Consider the following 17961-nt stretch of genomic DNA (forward strand, 5'->3'; position numbering starts at 1 on the left):
AAGTAATAAGGTTTTCTTTCCTTGCAGCCTTCCCGAAAATGAGGATGGACAAATAAGAATTCAGAAGCACCCCATATGTCACTCCAAGAGGGAGGGGAATTTTGATTAAAGATTACAAAGAAGAGCACATTATTATTAGGCAATTTTTTAAAATAATGATGTGCACCAATAAATAATTTATAATAAACACTGCAACATTCCATACAAATAAGAATGGTTATTGATTTCATCGTGACTTTAAAGTCGGTGAGCTGTTGATTCGAGATTCGCTTTAACCGAATCAGTTTGATTCGTGAACGAATCACGGCTTTGTCGAGCCTTTATCGCATATCGCTGATGCTCTGTAGAACAAAAGAATTGTCAAGACACATAATTTGATGAATAATTCAAATAATACTCATATAGGCTACTGTCCTCTTATAACCACAGTTTAATAGCCTACGTGCAATCTCTGGTATTCGGTTTGTTTTATAGAAATGGCATGCTTATCTTAAGTAATTATATGCTAGATTTTCCAAAAAAAAAACAAAAAAAAAAACAGCAGTAATGGGCTAATAGTGTTTTTCACAGCTAATTTGTTGATCGCAGGAAAAAGGACGCTAGTAGACGTCATCTCAAGGCGCCGGAAAGAAAGGCACTTGGGCAGCTCTTCAAGCTGAGCTGGCTGATCGCTCGGGTTCTTGTGTTGGCTTGTCAAGCGCTTTTGGATGTTTTGATAGAAGAGGGAAGACACGTAGTTTTTTGCACAGTCCTCTGAATTACGTAACTGTCAAAGCAACATTTTGAAGATCCAAACTGACGACATGGATTCCGCCAATCAAGGTAAACAAAAACAAAGCAATCGAACACGATATTGGATTGATAGAGCAGCATGTACGTTTATCGCGTAGTGTAGCGTAACTGTAGCCTTATCTCTGGATCCCAGCGTGGTGAATATGTGGCGGTGAAGGGGAGATCAGGGCAGGGCAGGCGATCAGGTTACTAATGCACGACAAAAACACATCGCAACTGAGTGGAGGTGTTTGTATCTCAGTTATTTGATTTACATTGAAATTAAAGAGATGATGTAGGAAAGTTATGGTGCCTTTGCTCGACTTGTGCTTTTTATGGCGTGATGATTTTCAACTTGGATTTGGTATTTTAACATTAACCCAACAGTTAAGACAGCACCGGTCCTTTGTCCTTTTGTGTCACATTATGTGATGCTATTTAAATAGGCAGTTTAGGGTCAGTGAGGGGCTGATGACATGTCTCATTAATATAACTTACACCCCACGTGACCTCTCTGTCACAGCCTGACCTAAATTGGGCACAGTTTAATCAAACCTTTGAACTGTATGTATTAAATGGCTTAAAATATATACACAATGAATATTCAAACAGCATACAGTATATTGTTTTTGTTTATAATCTAAGTGTGTGTACACTGCATATTATTTTATTTTTTTCTTCTGCTGTTTATGCTTTTGCTTCTGAATGTGAGTTACTCTCATGTGAAGAGTGATTATACTCTTTTATACTTTTTTCTTTCCATGGTGACATATTTACTATTGAAAAAGGAAGTTTGGGTGGAACAAATTGAAAGACTCATGCATGCCTTCAAAAGATTTGTCACATCCACGAACCATGATTTGCTACTTGCTTGTCTGTTGCAGGTAGTATTACAGGGACATTCTTATTTTAGACAATTGATTGGTCAAACATCTGTGCAGTGCAGAATGAGTCATCATCATTTTGTTTTGTTTTTCCCCAGAAAAGAAAGGCTTTAACATTTAAATGTATCTGCCAAAAAGTAATAAAAAATATATATTTATTGGTGGGATTCTGTGATCACAATTTTTACATTTCTGTATAGTGTCACAGAAAATATTGACTTCACCTTTAACTTATGTCACTCAACAGTCAACACACTCTCTCTTTCTTTCAGACATCAATCTGAACTCTCCACATAAAGGCCTGGGCTCTGACTCTCTCTCGGACGTTCCTGAAGAAAGGGGAGCAGCAGCTGTGAGTCCAGAGACTCTTCCCCCAGGTCTGACAGAGGAGGAGGCCGAGGAACTGAGACTGGAGCTCACCAAGGTAAACGCCTACAGTCACTGCATGACACTGCCATACTGAACCATGAGTTTGAAGATGTGCTCATCTTCTCCTATAGGTCTTCAAATTAGGTTGTTTAACATGTTCATTCAGAGTGTTTAAAGGTGCAGTCTGTAAGAATGACAACTAGTGGTCGAAATAGGCACTGCAGTCCAAATTCAAAATATGGGAGATCGTCGTTTCTCCCGCCCCGTCTCCTCAGACTCGACAGTGTTCACACGGGTTGCCAGTTTGAGCACACGCAACAGGAACGAGCGCAATGGACAATGAAAATTGGCAAATTGGCACTGTGCAGTATCACAGACCAAAACAAAAACAAATATTCCAGCCTGGAAACGCACATTTCAAAGTAAAATAACTGGCTGTAGAAGTGTTTTTCAGAGAAACGAGTATGTGAACTTAGCATGTTTCCTCAATATATGCAAATAAATTATGGCATTTGTATGCTTTAGTAGAGTGAAAAAGTTACATACAGCACCTTTAATTATAAATAGAAAAATATATATTCCTGTTGAGGAGTTATTTACCTCTCTAAAAAAAAGTCTGTGACATCCTGGTATCAGGTTGAGGAGGAGATCCACACCTTGCGGCAGGTGCTGTCGGCTAAAGAGCGCCATTCGGCGGAGCTGAAGCGGAAACTGGGACTCAGCCCCCTGAGCGAGTTCAAACAGAACATCACTAAAAGCTGGCAGGACGTCCAGACCTCAAACGCGTAAGGATGCCTTCCTTCTACATGTCCCGCTTACTCAAACTCAGGAGGTGACTGGGATGCCATCTGCAAAGTCGAACCCTAAACCCGCTTCACAGACTCTTCTGGAATGACAGTGATTTGACATAATTTTGGACAAAATGTAACAAAATTCAGAACAAAAAAGGTTTGTTGAAGTGACAATTGGGTAACGACTTTGTATGATGGCAGATCCTGTAGCTGCGAGCTGTTAGCTGGTGCCATCAGCGGAGGAATTCATGGCAGAACTGAACCTTTTTGAACTAATCCACCTTTAATTCGCTCTCCTCCGGCTCACACACATTCCCCTCGCTTTATTCTGCTGGAAATCGGCCTAAAAATAAAGTCACAGTAGTCTAGATGCATTTTCTGTAGGATTGTACATTACCTCATGAAAGCATTAGAAAAAGCTCTTTGAGTGCCTGTTCAGGCACCGGAGATGACTGTGGCTTTCTGTGTATATTATGGGCGGGCATCTATGTCATCAGCTGAAAGTCCTTCAGTGTAATTGTTTTATCAGTTGAAAAATGGCAATCTGGTTCCAAAAGGCTCTGTGGGAGGATTGTAGTCGACTCATGAATCATCGCCATTTATTGTTTTCCAAGCTGGGGCTCATGGCCATTCGTTTGAGTGTGACTCTCGAGGTTTTAGAAACAATAGATGCTTGATGTTTGCTGTTGTTGATCCTGTAGGTGGATCAAATCTATGTTAAATCAAAGATGACCATAGATGGGTAAACTTATAGGTGAACGGTAATATAACATTTAATGGTAAGGTAAAATACTGCAAAGTATAATATTATAAATGTACATTAAATGTAAAAAAAAAAAAAAAAAAGGAAAATATAAAAAACTTTGTTAGATTTATAATTTTAATGGTAACGCATCTGTCTGTGAAACTGATCCATACAGTAGGATGTACATACAATTTCACTTTGCTCACTATCTATTCAAATAAATACTGAAATTAGCCAATGGAAACTCCAAGTGAACAAATATCAGCAGAATAATTTGCCTGGCTAGTATATCAGTCTGTCAGTACAGGGATGTTATTGGTCAGAAAATGTCAGTAACACCACACTTTGCTTTAGTGGTATTCACTATGTGCTCTGCTCCAGGCAGCACATAACCATGTCTGTGTTTTTTAAGCTATGTGAAGATGTCAGAGAAACTGGGCCAGTGGAATGACAAGGTTACAGGGTGCGATGTGTGAGTGTTTGACCACGTCGGCACGTATCCAGAGTTTATTTGCAGTGAAAGCATGAATTCCTCTCACCTACTTTCTACACGTCAATGGGGATTAAGCATTTGAACACCTGATTCCAGAGCTCAACCCTTCTCACCATCAAACAGTGTGTTTCAGGAGGAAACATAACTGATGCCTTGGGTTTTTTTCTGGCCTGTTGATCACAAATCAGTGGATGCAGTGCATCAAAATATAGATTCAGGTGTTCAAATGCTCTGCCTATTGATGTGTTAAATGAACCATTCATAACAGTCTGACACAAATAACTCAAATTTGAGACGGATGGTTTTTAACATGCTATGATCTGGTTTTCCTTTAGCATCGACTCTAACCTGCTCTACAATACATACATTTTTCAGCCCTGTTGATTCTCCACTCAAGAAACTGACTGAAACCTTTTGCATATTGAAAGAAAAAGACTGTTAATAAAAGAAAATAGCATCTTAATTGACACATGGTGAGGGCCGGAGGTATTTTTTCTATTTTTGTTTAAGTGGGCTTCTGAAACACTGAATCATGTCACATATTTTTGACTCTTGTTTTTTCCATTCACGGTCAGATAGTCAGTTTTTTTTGTCCACCCATGCAAATAGTACTTCATCTCTGAAACAAACAGGATCATCACGCAGATGTTTCCTTCTTTAAATGCTATGCTGCTTTCATGTACCCTGAATTAGTAGCCACTGAAATTTGAATCAGCTGTTCACCTTCTCACGTATTGAGAGAGTTTTTTTTGTGTGTATGTCTGTGCAAATACTTTATCGCTTCATTAATTCAAATCTATTTACAATACTGTTCAGATGTTTGGGGTCAATGTGATTTTTTTAAAAAATTATTTGAAAGAAGGCTCACCAAGGGTGCCTTTTATTTATACAGTAAAAACAGCAATATTGTGAAAAATTATTACAATATAGTTTACTAGCTGAAAATAACAGCATTTATTTATAATAGAAATCTTTTGTAACATTATAAATGTCTTTAACGCCATTTTTGAAAAATCTATTTAATGTGTCTTTGATAAATACATTTTTAATTTCTTATTAAAATCTTACTGACCCCACACCTTCGGATGGTGCACCAGCCTACTCTGCCAATAATAAATGTCACATCAAACCGGTTGTTCGCTAACTGTTGAAACCAAATTGAAACAAAATTCAGTACCCAGTTGCATAAAGCACCTTAATCTTTTCCCTTAAAGGGTTAGTTCACCCAAAAATGTCATTTCTGTCATTAATTACTCACCCTCATGTCGTTCCAAACTCGTAAGACCTTTATTCATCTTCGGAACACAAATTAGGATATGTTTGATGAAATCCGAGAGGTTTCTGAACCAGCCATAGGCAGCAACATCATTGCCACTTTCAAGGCCCAGAAAGATAGTTAAGATAAAGTTAAAATAGTCCATGTGACTACAGTGGTTCAACCTTAATGTTATGAAGCAACGAGAATACTTTTTGTGCGCAAAAACACTGAAATAACAACTTTATTCAGCAATTTCTTCTCTTCTGTGTCAGTCTCCTACGCTGATCACGTAGTAAACTGCAGTTGTAATTACAGTAATACTAACAGGTTTAGCTAGTTACATAGATTATTATCTTAAATCAGGCCCTGTGATGAGACTAAGGTCACTAAGGGCCTCTATGTTTTTCCCCGGGTCCCATGAATCATAGCGGCAGTCCTGATGTAGTTGCAGGTTCATAGCTGAACCTGTCAGACAGGCTATATTATCACGAGTGTGTGAGATATCTCCCACTTCCCTCTTTACACACAGTTTGAATCACACATCCAGACTGAGACGTCTACAGACAGAGAGCATATGTTTGTGTAAGGAAAGTCTTGTCAGGGATAGATGAACGAATGCCACGTCTGCAGCAATACAGACCAATTGATGCTTCCTGAAACCATACTTGCTGTAGTCATGAATATTACATCAAGACCTACTTTACTTATCATGCACGCTAACATGCTACTTGCTACCCAAAAGCTAAGGCAGCTTATAATGTCACTTTTTTTAATCTTGGAAAGCTGAAATATACTCACACATGAGTTTCACACGAGTTTCTTAAGTTAAATGCCTGGAGTTTGTGTGTGTACGAATGATGTGAATTAAACTGCCATTTCTTTGCTGACTGTGCAGTTTAGCAGCGCCTGCATTCTGCTTGTTGTGAGGCAGCATAACTGTATAATCGTAATTTAAAAATGAAAATGTTGTATGCATGTGTGTGTTTATAGCACCTTGTGGTTGTGAGAGTGGAGATTTGAATGTATTACCCTGTTCGTTTGTAGCTATGTTTCAGCTTCTTCCACTCTGGATGACATTACCAGCTCTGAAGTGTGAGTTACTTCATTCTTTACGTTCATTCTGTGTGTTTTAAAGGTTGTTTTCTGGTTTTATTATGGTCCTGAAGGGTTAAAGGATTGGTTTAGGGTGGCTTGCTATGCTTTGTGGATATTTTGCTGATGGGTTATTATTTAGATATTACAGTCTTATATTGCTTTTTAGTTGTGGGAATTGCAATTGCATATGTGCTTACTCTGTAGATGTTTTGTGGTGATACTCTCTTTTTCAGGATTCTTTGATGAATAGAAAGAACAGCTTTTTTTTAAATAGAAATGTTCTGTAACATTATGTCATTACTGTCACTTAATACATTATGCATCCTTTTAAAAAGTAGCATATATTCGTTTTGTTTTTTATTTTTTTCCAGGTGCTATCCAATGAGATAACTAACATTATTTGTAGGGGTGCACCGATATAAACATTTTGGCCGATATCGACGATAACCAATAATTCTGTATATTTGAAATCCGATAACCGATACATTGGCTGATAAATCTAAATCCAAAGCAATTCAAAACCATCATGGCAGACAGCGCGCATCTGAAGCGTCTCAGCTGTTGGAAATAATCCATTATTTATCGGCTTTAATATATCGGCCATATTTTCTTATTGGGCCGATATCCATAACATTAAAAATGAACATTATCGGCCGATACCGATATGGTGACCGACATATCGTGCATCCCTAATTTTTTTAACGCATTTAAGGGTATCTGACTTGATTTTGTCATCTGGAAGCTGAGGTCATGTTGACTAACTCCTGAAAAGTGGAGAAGTTCAAGGACATTAATGAGTTTCACATGTTTTTTTGTTTTTTTTTCTCTCTCTCCCCACATCCTCTTCTCCCTGTGCTCTTCCTCTCACAGGTATAAAAAGACTCAGGAAACGCTGTCTCAGGCTGGACAGAAGACCTCAGCCGCCCTCTCCACCGTTGGCACGGCCATCAGCAGGAAACTGGGTGACATGAGGTAATGTACAAGTCAAAATGCCCACCCATGTTCTTCCTGTCTTTCTCTTGTACTCTTATTCCAGTCACTAAGAACAGTGGCACTGCAATCACTTGTGGTACTATGAAATATAAGATTTACTAATAAGATTTACTAATAATTCCCTGTTAATGTCGTTTTTAATTATTTAGTCTAACTCTGCAATTCAGTTTTGTTGTCAACACTGCACATGATTTATCTTAAACTGCATTTGCATGTGTGGCATTTCATGGACTTCATCACATGCCTCTTACTTTTTTCATTTTGTCTTTGGGTTTGTTCACACAGGCAGTACAAATCCAACTCAAATTCATTGATTTTTAATGGCAAAAAAAGTAAGATCTAATCTGAAAAACATACAAATTTGGTTTGAAATCTCAGTGGGAACAGTCATTCTAAAAGATTGTATTGAAAACTGAACTGGATTTGCATACAGAGCCTGTGTTCCCTCGGTCCCAGCTCTCTTTGGTTATTGATCCACTCTTTTGCATGTGTGTCACATCCCACTGTTATTCATCATCACTATAAAGCCATGATTATCCATAGTGAGTGTGTTAATGCAGTGTAGCCACCGTCAGAAGAGCCTTCAGCTGTTTTACTTTGAACAGAAGCTCTCCCTGACCTGTTCTCCTGGCTTCACTTCACTACATTGTTTCGGTTTCTAGTTCCTATCAATATTTGCACACATTAATTGAACTTCCTTCACCACCCCTAACACAAACAGAAGTCAGAAGATATGGAGTTTTATGGAGGCCTGTATTTTAAAACATCTTGTTGTTAGTTGGTCCTCAGTTTTCTTAAATGCAGAGGTCCTGAGACTCGGTTATCAGTTTGAAAATCACGAGACTGGTGTGTTGAGCAGCTATGATCATGGGCGTCAGAAGCAAAAAAAATGTGGGTGGGTCATCCTCCAGATTTTTTACTGGAGTAGATTAGGGGTGTTCCCGAAGCCAATACCTTATCTAAAATATCTATGCAATAATGAGTGAAGTGAATGAGTGAGAATAAAAATGAAACGAGTGCAAATCCGTCAATGCGTGCATCTCTCAGAAACCACAGCTTGGCAAGAGTAATATCAACTCAAATAGGATATTGTATATTATTGTATGTATATTTAAATGATTTAAGCTTTGTCCAATGTACAGGCTACTCGAATTAATTGAATAAGCACAGCACGATCACAAATCAAACAGCGCGTTAATTCCCGTATCTGCGCGTCTCCGTCTCAGCAACCAGTTCTAATAGCCTATAATCAACTAAGATTCATATACATTAATTACTACATGATGTGTCTATTTAAATGTTTTAAACATCATGATGTCCCATAGGAACCTGAGACTCGCGCTTAGGACAGGACAGTTCTCCGTTACGGAAGACTGCTTTAAAACTTCCAGAGACCTCAAACAGAAAGCACAGAGCCTTTCTTTAAAGTGAATTTCGTTTTGTATTAATTGTATCTTAATTTTAATCAATGTTTCATCAACCAATTGCCTGGATTTAATAAATAAGAAGTAAATATAGCAGGCAATAATCAAGACACGGAGGCGCCGGCGCATGAACTGGAGCTCGTCTCATAAATGAACCGAAACTCGGCGTAGCCTATAAGTATAAGGTTGCCTCACAGACCTGAAAAATAAATAAATATATATATAGAAAGCTTTTAAACAGAACAATTCAAAACGAAAGAAAACAGACTGCTCTCTGCTTATGTAATGCGTATGAAATGTGCATTTCTCTCTGGCGCGTTCACTACGCCAAAGCTACTCTTTGCAGCCGACACACACAAAAACACTTGTTATTAATAAACAATAAAAATGTCTCCTTGCCATATTTGACATATTCATAATCATTACTTTTGCCGGTTCTTTGTGACAGCTTTTAGGTGCTTTATTGGCAGCGCCACCCTTACATGTTACATGAACGTGTCACGCCGCGTCACCACACCCCCAAAAGCATCGAGGTTTGTATTGAATTGTGCGTCAAAAATCGTGATACGAACCGAATCGTGGGTTTGGTGTATCGCTACACAGCCCTATCAAATATAGTAGGCTAACGCATTTTTTGGCGGTAACGGTAACGCCGTTATTAAGATGGGAATAGTAATCAATTAGATCACTGCAAGGGACTGAAAAGTGAGCAGACATATGCGCTGAATTAGAGACAGTAAAGGTGAGTGGGTCCAATATCATTGGTCTTAAAAAGTGGGTGGGTCTTGTCCCACCCATATACAATGGTTCCGACGCCCATGGCTATGATGCATGACAGAAAGAAGATATTAGCTTCATTCGACAGATCAAAAGCTTCAGCCATGTTTTATAAATGAAACCTCCGCTGCTGCTCTGTCCTTTCAAGCCTGAACTTTCATTCATCAGACAAATAAGTACATCACTCAAATTTATTCAGTGTGTAAATAACATCTATTCATGTTCATCCCAATAAAATAGTTTTTTGGTAGTCCGTGGATTACCCCTCTAGTCCTCTATATCAGTACAAACAGTATTTCTCATAATTTGTTCTTCCTTCTTGCTCTGGTCATGCTTAACTCCCAATCTGATTGGTTTTGTATTCCCGTTTCTTTTTAAACGCTGCCTTTGCTTGGTCTACAGAGCTCTTCCTTTCTCTAACTCCTTTGGGTAAGACTGATTAATGTCTTCAAATAATGAATGCATAATATAGAGCTCTGTTTTTAATACCAAGCCCAATTTAATTTAGAAAAAAATGCTTTTATTATCATTTGAAATTAGTATTGATTTTAATGTTATTTTGGCTCCAAAACCCTGCTTTTGCTTGAATGAAATGAAATGTGCTAACAGTCTGTCTCGTGTAACCCAGTTGATCTCTCTGCCTTACATGCTTTCCTGCTTGCTTGCTAACACACACAACTTTTTCTTCCTTTAATGCTTTCGAAGTAGCAACTACTCCATTCGCCATTCAATAAGTATGCCAACTATGAGGTAAAGTACTAGTGTAAAACAATTCCCCTCAACACAAACTGTTTCTGATTTATTGGACATTAAAATATTAGATATTGTTCACACGAATGACTACATAGTTTTTATTTAAAGCAAAAAATGCTAAAATGTCTAAACTTTTAACCTTTTATCTGCCAGTTACTTTTCTGTGCACATTTGCTTATGTATAATTAATTTGAATGCTTCTTTCACTGTGAATTCTGGGATTAATATGCGTGTTTGTTAAATAGGAACTCTCCAACCTTCAAATCGTTTGAGGACAAAGTTGGAAACATCAAGGTAAGAATTCCCTTTTGAAACTGGGTCAATGACATGACACTTATTTTTTTGGCAGATGATCTAATAATTTATGTAAAAAATACAATTGAATATTTTTTTTTAAAAGTTCATCCATCAAATCAAAGTCATGTAGTGCTTTAACAAGAGTCAACAACAACCATATATAAACTACCATTGAAAAATTTGGGTTCAGTAAGATATTTTAATGTTTTCGAAAGAAGTCTATTAGGCTCACCCAGGATTTATTTATTTGAACAAAGGTACAGTAAAAACAGCAAAACTGTGAAATTTTATTATGATTTAAAACAGTTTTCAATTCAAATCTGCATCAGCCTCATTACTCCAGTCTTCAGTATCACACGATCCTTCAGAAATCTTTCTAATATGCTGATTTGCTCCTCAAGAAATATTTCTGATTAATATCAATGTTGAACGCAGTTGTTCTGCTTAATATTTTTGTGGAAACCATGATAGATTATTATTATTTTTTCAGGATTCTTTGATGAATAGAAAGTAAAAAAAAAAAAAAACATTTATTTGAAAATAAATTCTTTGTGTAAAATTGTAAATTGTACTGTCACTTTTAATCAATTGAATGTGTCCTTGCTAAATAAAAGTATAGATTTCTTTAAAAAAATAAAATAAAAAATCTTACTGACCCCAAGATTTTGAACTGTAGTGTAGAGTAGTGGACCCTTGAAGTCCCTTAGAGCCAAATTTTCTTGTGGTTCAACCCTCCAAAAAACTTAATGGCTTCTTTTAAAATAATATTTAAGATGCAAGAAAAATATGGTATTACTTTTTTCTTGATGATTACACCACATGAAATGTAAACTTTTACTAAAAATGATATAAAAGTTTTTCAAAGCCATATAAAACCACATGAATACGAAGAGTACATGACGGATGCATCTTAAAATAGAACTGCACTTTTCTTGATCTTTTTCTGTCTGTGTGTCTCAGTATAAGGTGGTTGGAGGGAAAGCAAATGGGGAAAGTGCTCACTCTCCGAACGAGTCAAACCCAGTGCAGGACAACGCTCCATTCTGAGAGCCCACCCTCTCCATTCAAACACTCATCTCATTTCTTTGTGAATCCTGAATCCTGACTACACCCACACTTCAGTTCTCCCAATCCTTCCGTTCTCTATGAATTCTTTCATCCCTCCTTTGATACTCCTCCACCTACTGCTAGCATGTGCTTGCTCATCTCACTAAAAAAAACACGCATAGTACAAGTTCTGTGACATGAAATCATCACAGGTTGTACAAAGGAAGAAAAATGTTGAATCATTTTGTATTAGAAACTATTTTACACTGCTTTGCATAATGTTTTTACATAACTTTTATCTATATATGACTATAAAGGAATACAAATAACTATATTTAATCAGTACTGCCAAGCAGCATTCATCAGATGGCAGAGGGGTACAAAACACAAAGAAGAAACATTCAAATCTGAAGGGGGGGGGGAGAGGATTCTAGGCCAATAACGAAAAGAACAGAAACTTGCTGCAGGTTCCTATGCTGCTGAGCATTCAGTTGAGTTCTTTTTTACTCTCAGTACAATGTGAAGCGAGGCTTTGCTGTACACCTGGTGAATGTCTGACCTCCTCAGTCGGCCTTACACACACTCACTCTGTATTGCTTTATTGGACTTTCGCTGGTAAAGTTTTTTTTGGCGTTATATCCTCTTTTACCTTTGCTCTTTCTTGCTCTTGTTCGTTATTATTATTGTTATTTTTTGATTGATTAATGGGAATGTTTTATTTATGTTGGAAATCACTTGCCTTTGCTTTGTGCCATGCTGTGAGTGCCAGTTAGTAGATGTCATAGACCCTTTTCTGTCAGAATGTTTCACACGCACACAAACTATCACATCACAAAGATCACTTTGTTCAATTGTAAGAAATAAAAATGCAATTGCTCTCATGTGCACTCACCCAAAATGCCAAATGGCGAGTAAGTCCTGCTAAGTAAAACAAATTCCTTTTGTTAGTGGCATTTGTTGATTTTTCCAGACAGATGCAAACATTAGTGTAGTCTGTATGGTAGCACAGTCACTTTTTACCTGAACGATATTGGAATATATTTCACTATTAGCAAGTGTTGTCTCTTATTTGACCTTTTTTTTTGTATCCGTTCTTTCCTGATATTTCATTCACTTGTATGGGTTAGTGGGTGGCCTTGTTTCAGTATATTACACAATGATGATTACATGTCTCATTGAGTGAGATGTAAGGGATTACATGCATTTGACTGACTGATGCTGATGAGGAGGATGCCAATTTCACATGACTTCCTACTGAAATCCGTGTGTTACGCCATAGAATTAGAATGCACCTGTAGTTCTGCATAGTGCAAAACGTTGAAAAGATGAGGAAAAGATAGTGAACATTCAGAGGGAAAGGACTATTATTATTATTATTATTTTGAGTAGTATATTTACAAGTCATTTGGGGAGGTTGTTTAGGGAACAGGCACCGTATAGCTTTAAATTAGGGATCTCAGCCTAGCTGTTCAGGCTCTGATCATTTTCTTTTAAAACAACAGTGGTGTAATGCTTCATTTATTTTGTCAATTGTTTGTATATTAATAAAGCATTCATTCAAATGGCCTTTGTTTGTTTCTCTCTTCCTTTCATATTCTTCATGACGTAAATCTGCCACTAGGTGGCAGTGTACATTACTTGAAGATTGAAGAGGTCATGTGCTTCTGGGTCTTTGCTCCTTTTTCGGTCCTCACTGCAGAACATGAAATCCACGGGGAGGAGTCGGATCCAGATCCAACTCCTCCCACCTTACATATACCTAAACCTACACATCTCCGCCCCCTGATCCCTAAACCCACCCCTAATCCTACCCATCTCCACCCCTTGGATCTTGATCCGACTCCTCCCCGTGGATCTCATGTACTGCATTGAGGTGCTACTGGCTTTTTCAGCAAAGATGCCCAATTCATGTTTTAACATTCTTCTTTTGTTCTTGCATTAAGATGTAGATAATATACATTTTATTAAGGCTTGAGCACCTTTGATTTACAGACTCTGAATTCCGCTTTCAGGCTGCCCAGCTATTCTCAGTATGATACATTTTCTAGCTAACATTTTTTGTTTAATGCCTATCAGATCATTAGTTACCATATTAGTTGGATTATAGTTAAAAACGTTTATTAAAATTATTTAAATTAAATTCTGTGTTACAAACAATTCTTCTCGAACGGTCGGACCAAATTTGAAAAAGATGAAAATACTAAAGGACATACAAAAATAAAACAAAACCATTCAGCTGTCTTATGATATATTATGGTTTTTTTTTAATAATTTCCCCGAAGCTTTCCTTCCTAGCTCAAAAGCAAACATCTATGGGTAGGTATTCGGTTTTATTCGTCAAACGCAGAGCTAAATCTGATTCGTATGCGAGTAATCAATTACCAACTAAATCGCAATATTGCAGTTAAAGAGATGTGGGTATTATTTGTTTTACAAATGATAAGTGGAATTTTTGAGCAAAACATTACTTCCCTGACCGGGAATCGAACCCGGGCCGCGGCGGTGAGAGCGCCGAATCCTAACCACTAGACCACCAGGGATGCGTGACATATGAGGTTGTTGAATTAAACTAAAACACATTACCCAACTTATTAAAATGATATACGTTATATATATTCATTATGTGCATTTATTGATATTGTTATACGGTATTATGCACACAATGTGTTACAAGACCAAATCTTGGCAACACTTTCGGTGTTTCTGAACATTTTCAGAAAGAAAGCACCAACCCTTCCGTCCTTGATTTCGCTGGTTTGATCCGGTTCCACGCGGAGGTGTTTATATAGAGGAGAGAGACGCCCCGCCTCCATTTAAACGTATCTGTATAAATGACAGCGAACGAGTTGTTTTTGTTAGACAGCATTGCGGTAACGGTAGTTATTTCCTGACGTGGAGGGTCTTATCCATCCAAACCTTTTCAAATGGGCCCCATCGCCTAGCGTTTTCTCCCCAAAGCCTCCGACTGAATCGAGCAGGGTGCTTTAATAACATCAGCACGAGGGCAAAAGAAGGTGAGGATGTGGTCTTACACCTAATATTTTAAAGGGTGGTCATTGTTTGGGTTAAAGAATCTGAGCAGAGTACATTTAGTCTAACACTGTTAATGCTCTGCATCTTGCTATAGTGCTGTACTTACTGCATGTTTTCTCATGTTTGGGGCAAAATGTTTCTTTTGTGAGTGCATGACCATGCCCCTCAGTCTCAACTGCCAAAAATGATATGGGCTTACTGTAAGTAACTTCCTCGCGTAGTCTTCTGAAACATGCGGTGGAAGTCCTTTTCTTAATGAATGCCTTGTGTGGCATAATGTCACTTTGGTTAGTATTGTGGTTTGACACTAAAACATGAGTAACCCTTACAATAACAATATCTAACCAAAACAAGGTTTCAAACCACACATTAGTGATACAACCTCTTAAATGCCTTCTTTTGAGTCGATCTGTATTCATTAGAAGCAATTTTCAGGGTTAAGATGGTAAATGATAATCTGGTTGCTACAGAAGCTGTCATATCTGACCAAATCTCTTTTCGCTCTCCTCACAGGGTTTCCATCCAAGTCACGATTTACACAAGTCTGTAAAATGGCAGCCATCCCAGCTAGTGGTTCTCTTGTTGCCACTCATGACTACTACAGAAGTAAGTAGCCTTGACCGTTATCGTAAATGCACCATTAAAAGTTGATGTTATACTGAGAATTTGCCTTATAAGACTGTTTCTTCTCAGGGCGCATTGGCTCTACATCCAGTAGCAGCTCATGTGGCAGTTCAGAGTACAGTGGGGAGGTTATTCCACATCATCCAGGTCAGTTGCATTTCATTTCAATCTCTCTTCAAGCCCCCGCCTAAATCAATATTTTATTGCAACAGTTGACAATTTACACGCATTATACAACCATTTGCACAGTCACCACCACCACATCAGCTCTGTTTAAATGGGTGTCCTTCTGATTGTTTTGGGTAATCAACTTTTGTTGAAGTCACTTCATTGAATTTAGAAAAAGCACTTTCGCTTAATCTGGCAGGGCTCGTGTTAGGCCGTTGTCTTCACCTGACTGCATACATGGACATGTCTTTGTTTAGAGACTCTTTTAACAGTGATTGTGTTAGTGCTTGTGTATTTGTCTACTAAATCCATTAAAAGATTAGGAAAGACTGGTGGTCCTTTGTTCTGACCTGTTGTTTAATTGTGCTTTAGGTCTGCCCAAACAGGATTCTGGTCATTGGTGGTCCAGTTTCTTCTTTGGGAAGCAGAACCAGCCTGGTATGGGAACTCTTACTGAGGAGGCGCAGCAGAAGTGAGTCATTGGATTGAGTTTCACCTAAGTTGGTGCATGTAACATGAAGGCCTTGCCAAGTGCTGATTTGAAATGCCTAGGCAGTTGCAAATTTGTAACGAGGTATCAGTTTGTCGTATCAATGGCTACAATTCTTAATCTGGTTGTCTCTCTGCAGGTCAGGGGTGGTGAGCGTGACCAATGGGCAGGTGACATGTGTCGCCCGGGAGATGGTGATGAGGCAAGCGAGCGAATGTAGCGATGGAGGCAAGTCGGAGGCGGGGAGTTCTCCTCATTCCTGAATCCGAGACCAGATCAGGACACCAACGCTAGGGGACGGAAATGGTTCCCTTTTTCTCTTTTAATTTCCCATCCATATAATGGGCTGTTTTAGTACTTTTTCTTTTTTGTATTCATTGTTTTATATATATATATATTATATCACGTAATAAATGGAAGAGCTGAAACTTGCAAAAAGAATTTTGTACATTTTTACACATCCGTAACTCTGATGGATATTTTGTTACTTGTTATTGTCTTAACCTGTGTTTTTCAGCACAATAAATGGTCTTAAACAGCCCACTACTGCTACTGGACTTTGTTTGTCTTTATAATAAATTAACCATACACCATCTTCCTTATACAGTTGAGGGAAAAGACCTCCTTTTCCAAAAATCCTTTGCTGTGCATTTAGTAGTTTACTGGAAGGTGCAGTTATAATTGAATGATAAAAGCTCAGAAATATATGGGGTCTTGAGAAAAGACTGCATTCATTGTCCATTTCTTTTGCACATGGTTCTTTTATATAACATGGTAATTGTGCATTTTGAATGCGTATACATTACAGCTGATTTGTACTAAGTTAATTCTAAATGTGCTGTGTGGAGGAAAGTCTCCTGCATTTTGTTCATTTAATTTAAAAGAATGATCAGATTATGTAACAAGCATGCTCCAACTAAATTCAGCGAATCCGCTTTCAACTTGGACAAACAGACTGTTTGATAGTAACTGAGGGAGACAAAATGTCATGACCATGAAGAACTGCTTTGAGTGAAATGTCAGTTCCCCTTGTATAGAAATGACGCAAGAATTTAAAAAAAGCCAACCGTTAGTTTTTGGAGAAAACGTTTAATTCAAATAAATGCATTGAGCTCCGCATCCTTTTGAACAGGGTGAGCTGTAGGTCCAGGAAATAAAAATAGGTTCAAAGTGCTCTTGAGTGGAATAAAGCATTTTAAAGACATTTTACTAAACTAGTGCATTGCTTTCTGAATAGAAGACCTCTATTTCATACTTGGACATGGTTTATGAAACCCCAAAAGGACAGAACATAGTGCCTGTGGACTTCAAAATATGCAGTGTGGGCGGTAGACAAAAACAGTGATTAATGGAAAATTGCTCTGTAGAGATGACGTTGTACAGCTTTGTTCCCATGTGTACATGGATTTTCCAGGTCACTAAGTTCCGATCGTTGGTTAGATAAATGGAAAAGCCTCTTTGTGGCATGCTGACTCTGTTCTTTTTCAGGCTTCATTTTTCCTTTGTTCGCAGCAACAGGTCCCAACTAAGAGACCGTGACAGGTGCTGTGATTGGTTTACTTTAATGTACTTTTTAAATGCAGAATAGTTCGTTGGATGTCCATTAAAGACAAATCAGTTTGCTCAATTGCCATATTGGCTATTTTCTATTTAGGCAATAGATACAGTTCCTATGAATTTGAATGATGAAAGAGCAAGATCTCCAAAATTAAAACCAATATTATAAATTATTCTTTACGTCAAATCACATTAGATTTCAGGTTGGTCCAGCTAACGCGCATGCAAAATAATAATAATAATAAAAATAAAAAACAGGCAATGGCTATCCTAAAAAATGGGATATTTTAACTGCAAGCTAGGACCTTCTTCCTATAGTCATATTGTGAGCTGTGATTTCTCCAATTCATTAATTAGGAGAGGTCCATCTCTTCCTCATACTGTTGGTGGGA

General features: G+C 37.9%; 2 protein-coding genes, 1 long non-coding RNA gene and 1 other non-coding gene across 15 annotated transcripts; 2 read left to right on the top strand and 2 right to left on the bottom strand.

The window, feature by feature from the left end:
• Nucleotides 1-617: 617 nt before the first annotated feature.
• On the top strand, nt 618-12572 carry tpd52l2b (tpd52 like 2b). Of its 11 annotated transcripts, none has more exons than XM_056238194.1 (10): nt 618-822; nt 1928-2079; nt 2661-2809; nt 3973-4032; nt 6356-6403; nt 7277-7378; nt 10003-10029; nt 10306-10350; nt 10599-10647; nt 11611-12572. In XM_056238194.1, the coding sequence occupies exons 1-10, from the start codon at nt 804-806 to the stop codon at nt 11695-11697; spliced, it is 738 nt and encodes a 245-aa protein (XP_056094169.1). In that variant the 5' UTR covers nt 618-803; the 3' UTR covers nt 11698-12572. The 11 variants fall into 11 exon arrangements, with proteins under 11 accessions (XP_056094169.1, XP_056094170.1, XP_056094171.1 ...); XM_056238195.1 differs by having other exon boundaries at nt 619-822; nt 10309-10350; XM_056238196.1 differs by lacking the exon at nt 10003-10029 and having other exon boundaries at nt 619-822; nt 10309-10350.
• A 1593-nt stretch (nt 12573-14165) lies between these two features.
• On the bottom strand, nt 14166-14237 carry trnae-cuc (transfer RNA glutamic acid (anticodon CUC)). Its single transcript has one exon. It is a non-coding gene; the product is annotated as a tRNA-Glu (tRNA).
• Nucleotides 14238-14509: 272 nt separating this feature from the next.
• LOC130072904 (uncharacterized) lies at nt 14510-15895 on the bottom strand. Its single transcript, XR_008804183.1, has 2 exons — nt 15262-15895; nt 14510-14724 (listed from the first exon to the last, which is right to left on the bottom strand). It is a non-coding gene; the product is annotated as an uncharacterized LOC130072904 (long non-coding RNA).
• Nucleotides 14627-16553, top strand: ppdpfb (pancreatic progenitor cell differentiation and proliferation factor b). 2 transcript variants are annotated; one of them, XM_056238220.1, is made up of 5 exons: nt 14627-14711; nt 15244-15336; nt 15424-15501; nt 15895-15994; nt 16152-16553. In XM_056238220.1, the coding sequence occupies exons 2-5, from the start codon at nt 15282-15284 to the stop codon at nt 16273-16275; spliced, it is 357 nt and encodes a 118-aa protein (XP_056094195.1). In that variant the 5' UTR covers nt 14627-14711; nt 15244-15281; the 3' UTR covers nt 16276-16553. The 2 variants fall into 2 exon arrangements, with proteins under 2 accessions (XP_056094195.1, XP_056094196.1); XM_056238221.1 differs by having other exon boundaries at nt 14632-14724; nt 15262-15336.
• Nucleotides 16554-17961: the final 1408 nt, after the last annotated feature.

The sequence above is a fragment of the Rhinichthys klamathensis genome, unplaced genomic scaffold, assembly GCF_029890125.1.
Source record: "Rhinichthys klamathensis goyatoka isolate OS25496 unplaced genomic scaffold, OSU_Roscu_1.1 h1tg000510l_1, whole genome shotgun sequence".
Lineage (NCBI taxonomy): Eukaryota > Metazoa > Chordata > Actinopteri > Cypriniformes > Leuciscidae > Rhinichthys > Rhinichthys klamathensis.

What these genes read in the sequence shown, in the direction of transcription:
- tpd52l2b (XM_056238194.1), top strand. An exon ending in GACGTCCAGACCTCAAACGC is followed by an intron (nt 2,810 to 3,972) that starts GTAAGGATGCCT and finishes GTGTTTTTTAAG; the next exon opens with CTATGTGAAGATGTCAGAGA. An exon ending in AGGAAACTGGGTGACATGAG is followed by an intron (nt 7,379 to 10,002) that starts GTAATGTACAAG and finishes CTTGGTCTACAG; the next exon opens with AGCTCTTCCTTTCTCTAACT.
- ppdpfb (XM_056238220.1), top strand. Translation starts at nt 15,282, where the DNA reads ATGGCAGCCATCCCAGCTAGTGGTTCTCTTGTTGCCACTCATGACTAC. An exon ending in GGTTATTCCACATCATCCAG is followed by an intron (nt 15,502 to 15,894) that starts GTCAGTTGCATT and finishes ATTGTGCTTTAG; the next exon opens with GTCTGCCCAAACAGGATTCT. An exon ending in ACTGAGGAGGCGCAGCAGAA is followed by an intron (nt 15,995 to 16,151) that starts GTGAGTCATTGG and finishes GTCTCTCTGCAG; the next exon opens with GTCAGGGGTGGTGAGCGTGA.